The sequence below is a fragment of the Belonocnema kinseyi genome, chromosome 1 (genome assembly GCF_010883055.1).
Source record: "Belonocnema kinseyi isolate 2016_QV_RU_SX_M_011 chromosome 1, B_treatae_v1, whole genome shotgun sequence".
NCBI classification, from domain to species: Eukaryota; Metazoa; Arthropoda; class Insecta; order Hymenoptera; family Cynipidae; genus Belonocnema; species Belonocnema kinseyi.
The window spans coordinates 96690504-96696091 of NC_046657.1; the positions used below are offsets into that span (position 1 = coordinate 96690504).

At 25.1% G+C, this 5588-nt stretch overlaps 1 protein-coding gene across 1 annotated transcript in view; it reads right to left on the reverse strand.

The window, feature by feature from the left end:
- Nucleotides 1-5222, reverse strand: part of LOC117175623 (zinc finger protein 845-like) — a 13429-nt gene extending 8207 nt beyond the window's left edge. Inside the window, exons 1-4 of the mRNA XM_033365333.1 lie at nucleotides 4856-5222; nucleotides 1211-1403; nucleotides 975-1111; nucleotides 645-807 (exon numbers count right to left, since the gene is read on the reverse strand). Of these exons, the coding sequence (XP_033221224.1) occupies nucleotides 645-807; nucleotides 975-1111; nucleotides 1211-1403; nucleotides 4856-4935 (573 nt within the window). The 5' untranslated portion in view covers nucleotides 4936-5222. The remainder of the gene's footprint in view (nucleotides 1-644; nucleotides 808-974; nucleotides 1112-1210; nucleotides 1404-4855) is intronic.
- Between the last annotated feature and the right edge of the window lie 366 nt (nucleotides 5223-5588).

Here is a 5588-nt window from a genome sequence, read left to right on the forward strand (position 1 = left end):
TCAATTCAAAATTATTAATTATTGTTACATTTTTTAAAATTTAATGTTAAAAAATTGGTATAAAAAATTTATTTTTAAATTTGCATATTTTTCATGGTAGGATATATATATATATATATATATATAGTACTTCAAGTGGATTCTAAAGTAGAAGTAGTATTTTTAAAAGGAAATATTTCCTTTTCAAAAGGAAAGGAACTTTCGAATTGTAACGAATTTTGACTTGGAACAAGGATTTCTTACTCTTTTCTTCTAAATCCCAGATTTAATTCTCTAAACAAAATTCCCGTTCCATGTCAAAAATACCCTGTCACAAGGGAAATTATATTTTTTCAACGAAACTCCTTGTCTTAAAATGAAGACGATAATTATTATATAAAAAAAAGAAACCCTGAATTTTGCTACGATAAGAATTAAATTCCCGGCCAATAAAATTTCCGATTTTCCGGTCAAGTCGCCACCCTCATATTTTAAAGTAAAATTGATAATCGAAATGATTCAATTTGCAATATATATAGATATTTTATATTTTAATACAAAATTACTTTAGAAATAAAAATTCTTCTTAAATAAAGATAAAAAAAAATGAAATAATTAAGGACGTGGATTTAGGATAATTTTCATTTTAAAATATCAAGTGTTACCTGAGTGTGATTTTTCTCCAAGTGTTGTTGCAGGTTAAATTTCAACATATACTCAGCACCACACAAGTGACAATAATAAACACTCAAAGCATCGTTCATGGAGTTTAATTTAATTTTATTACTAGGTGGAGGCGTTGCCACTGGTTGGAATATGTTAATCAATCTGTATAAAATCAAATACAAATCAGGAATTTCACCTTTTCCGGAAACAAGATTCAATGAAAGTATACGAATAATCTAATTATAAAATATTAAACATGTTACTTTTTTATTTCCATTGAATGTGAACATTTATTTTAATTATGAATTGAAAATCCAATTAATGCCAACCTTTTATGAACTGAGCGATGATGATATTGTAAAGCTTTGTCATTGTAAAATAGTACATCACAGTCGTCGCAGTTTTTGTGCTCCTCCTCGTTTTTGTCATCCGATTCGTGAGAGTTTAGATGCGTGTCTCTGAGATTCTGCATTTTTTTGTTCATTCAGGTGTTTGTATTTTTCAATTTATTTGCGGGTAGAAATTGTAATTAAATTATGTTTGCAGTTTAAAAATGTCCACTTACCTTGAGAGGAAATTGCATTCCACAAAATGGACAGTAGAATTTTCCAGGAGCGTTTGGATGCATCTTGTATCTGTGCCTAATTGTGGATGTAACTGTGTCAAACATTTTTCCACAAAGATCACATTTTGCATCTGAATTTTGTTCTGCGGCTGTTGACCTTCCACGATGATCAATTTCTTTATTGGCGTGTTTTCTAAGAAACCAAATGTTATTCCAATTTTGTACAAATTTTAATTTAGAGACAATTGAGAATGGTTAAATTGGGACACACCACTTGGTGAAAAAAATCCGAACTAAAAAGAAGAGGTATAATTTAAAAGATGCATTTTAATTTGTGCATAAAAGTGTTTTAACGATTTTTGTTGTGGAGTTTAAGTATTTTTTGGATACTAAAAATAATTCTTTATCGGAAACAAAGGGGTGTAGATGGAATTTACATTAAATAAAGTAAAAAAATATATTTTTCTAAAAAAAAAGAACATTATTGTTGTATTTATTTGTGATTTTTAAAAGATTATAAACGTAAATGCATTTATTTTGAAGCAAAAATGAACTCAAATTAAAAAACTGATCTGAATGTTATGTTAGAATTCTTATTTAAATTCCAATCGCACAGTGGCTGCTGGAACGGAAATTTGACAAATTTATGAACAAAAATCTTCCACTTTAACCAATTTTTTATTTTAGATTTTAATGGTTAGGTGTACATTTTATTTTAAGGAATTTGAAAATGCAGTTTTAAAGACATAAGCCATTAAAAATTAGTAACGTTTGAAATCGAAGTTTTTAGATAAAAAACATTTTTAGTTGATCAACTGTGAATATAGAATTATAATGATTTTTAAAATTGAACTGTTCTTTAAGATTTAAAAAGTGAATAATAGTTAATTTTACAAGACTATTCGAAACCAGAATTTCCAGTTTCTAACGTTAAAAATTATGGAAACAATTTCAATTAAACGTCTTATTAGTTAAACAAATGTAAATGCCCGGTTGAAACTTTATAAACTACTTTCAATTTTAAAATAACTTCAAAATAATATATTCATAACTAAAAGCTTTTATTAAATTTCACATATTATTTTCGTCTAAAATATTCAATCTTGAAATGATTCAATTAAAAAAAATTTAACTACGAGAAATAAGATCTACTTAATATTTAGAAATGTCTGTTTATTTTAAATCAGTAATTGTAGTTAAATATTAAAAAATAAATTTGAACGTTAAATTTTAATTGTTCTATTTAAAAAAAATTTAATTTTTTAAGTCAAATTTTTGAACTTCGATGTATAAATAACAATTGAATACATACTATCCTTTAAAAAAATCAAGGAAGATGAAGAAATATTTAGAAGTTTTGAAAAAATTCAAATTCAATTTAAGATTTGTAATTATTTGTAATAATTTAAACAAAGTGCCTACCTGTATCCACAAAATTCGGCTATTAGTAATAAAATTTCGGTGTCAATAGTTCACGGTCTAATTTAAAACAAAATATAGACTTTGGCAGATTTAAAACACAAAATTTAAAAGCTTTCTAAGAATTTTGGATGGCTTCAGAAGATTAAAAAATATTTCCTATAAAAACTGAAAATGATTTTTATTTTAAGAAGATAATTCTGAGTGATTATTCGAAAAGATTTAGAAAGACTTACAAAATTATCAAAAAATGAATTTGGGAGATTTTAAGTAAATTTGTTTAATTTGGCAAAATTAAACAAAAATATTTTTAAATTACATTCATTTTTAAGGGTGTTTAAAAGTTCTGAAATAATTTCAAAAATAATAAAAAAATTGACAAAATGTAAACAACATGCAGATGTTTCAAGAATTTCGAATAAGATTTGGAAGCATCTTCAGGATTTTGTTAATCATTTAAAATATAAATAATTTAATTTTTAATTTAAGAAGTATTCAGTTTATAAAAAAATGTAATCGTTCAATTTTTTATGTTTCTGACTTAAAATTTCTTTAAAGGATATAATTTTGAAAATTTTTAGTTCACTGATTGATTCTTCAATTTAGACTCTCGATCATTGGAAATGTTTTATACGTGTAAATTATTGAGCATTTGAATCAGATTTAAACACAAAATTATTGAATTAAAAAACTTTTAAACTTCAATTTTAAGTTTGAAATTCAAGAGTTCCACTTTATACTTTTTATACATTAATTCAAGTTTATTTAAACATAAATTCATTGAAACTTACATGAAATAGTGAAATGATTAATTTTTTTTGAACCTATTGGACAAAAATGTATTTTTTTACTGCATAAGATGGAAATTCTATCTGAACTATTTGTTTTTTATGAAGATTTGTTTTTAGTATTTAATAATTGTTTTATACTTCAAAAAACTATCGTAAAAACACTTTTATGCAAAAATTAATTTACATCTTTCAAATTGTACCTACTCTTTCTAGCACCAGTTTTCGACGCCAGGTGGGGAAATGGTAGACCACTATTCCCAATATTAATGTTTATTAATGTAGATAATAGGTGGAAAAATAAGAAAAAGCATTTCAGGAAGAATAAAAGGTACGCTTTATCCGAACCCAAATTAGACATTTGAAAGCAACTAACTGAAAAAAATGTTTTAAATTACTGGAAATTAAGTCACCAAATTGCAAATTATAAAAAAAATTGGAAAGAGCTTAAGAATGAAACCTCCAGTCTTGGAAAGTTATATGGAAGCGTTCAAGCGTTAATTTAGTAACAGATGTTTTTAAATTTAAAAACTAAAATAAAAGCATTTTATTAAATCATCCAAGTTAAAAAAGAAAGTAAGATTTTATAGTATGGGACATTCAAAGCTTTTAAATTAAAAAATATATGATAACCGTTTCAATTTGAAACGAACCAAATTGGTTTATTAAAATATTAATTGAATATTATTATTAAAATATGAAAAATATTAAATTGAAAATATTTAAAACTTTAACGATAACGATCAAAAAATTATAATTTGTCCAGTTTAAGATTCCAAATTATAAATTAAATATAAATTTATATTTAAAATATTTGAAGGTACTGGGAATTTAAAATCTTAAATTTTGAAATGAATTTGATAGATTTCAAAATTAAAAACTTGTAATTCGGAAACCTCTTAAATGTTTTTTAACGTTCACAATTTTTCCCATTAATTTAATGGCGATCCTTATTTAACAAATTTAAATAAAAAAAGAGCCTAATTTATCAAAATAAAAATATTATGGCGTTGAAAGTGTAAAGGATTCGATTTGAAAAACGTTAAAAAATTTGAAAACGTTAATTTAAAAAGCGCACAAATTGTGAGTTTAAAAATAAACAGTTTCTTCCTTATAGAAAATTCTAATTAATCCTTTATTAATGCATAATATTTAAAAATTAAGGAAATATTTTTATAACCCAGTTAAGATCTAATATTTGAATTTTTTTACTGTGCCACCGATAGAGTGTTTTTAACAAAAGAAAAATTACAATCTCGTGACAAAGATATTTTCATAATCACTTATTATTGTTTATCTCCCACTAATAAGATTCTTTATTTAATAAATGATAATTTTAACAAAACAGATTAATCTGAACCCCTATTTTGCAAAGTAAATCATGCAGTCATAAATAGTCGACATAACCAAAAAATTAACAAATAAGTGAAAAAATTACCTGAAATGTTCCTGGAGAGCTTCCTTGGATTCTAATTTCGAACTGCAAAGAACACACTTGTGCTCTTTTTTATCACTCATTTTTGTCAGATTAGACAGGCAAAATAAAAATCCAAATGAATACAAATAATTCAGTAATTTCCGATCCAACCGTTGTGATGAATTCGGTACTTTAGTTCTGACAGGACCGTCCGATTCTCTTTTAATTTGTATCTAATCATTGATTACACACTTAAATCAAACAAAATTACCTTAAGAAACTATTTAGAGTTACGAAATCGGTACTTTTTAATGTAAAACTGTAAATATAAAACGCCAAAAATGCAACTCAACTGTTTGCGGTTGACAAAAATCAATTTCGCGTCGCCATCTTCAACGGCTTGAAAATCGCGCCATCTATCTGTCATCAGAAATGCAGGGAAAAAGTTTAAATTAGTAAACTTGATTTTATTTCAATTGATGCATTCCGAAATTTCTTGGTAGTTTCAAAAGAAATTATATTATAAGTTTTTAAAGATTGCGGATTATGGAAATTAATATACTTGTTCTTTCAATTTGGGTTTTAAAAGTTCAGGGATTTCATAAATTATAAAGTCCCTAGAGAGGTTTAATTTAAAGCAGGGACGAAGATACTTTCAATATCACCCTAAAAAGTATGAAATGAGTAATTAATGATTATTAATGAATTGTTTCAAAGTATCTCTTTTTATTTCAATATTATTTAACTATGCGCC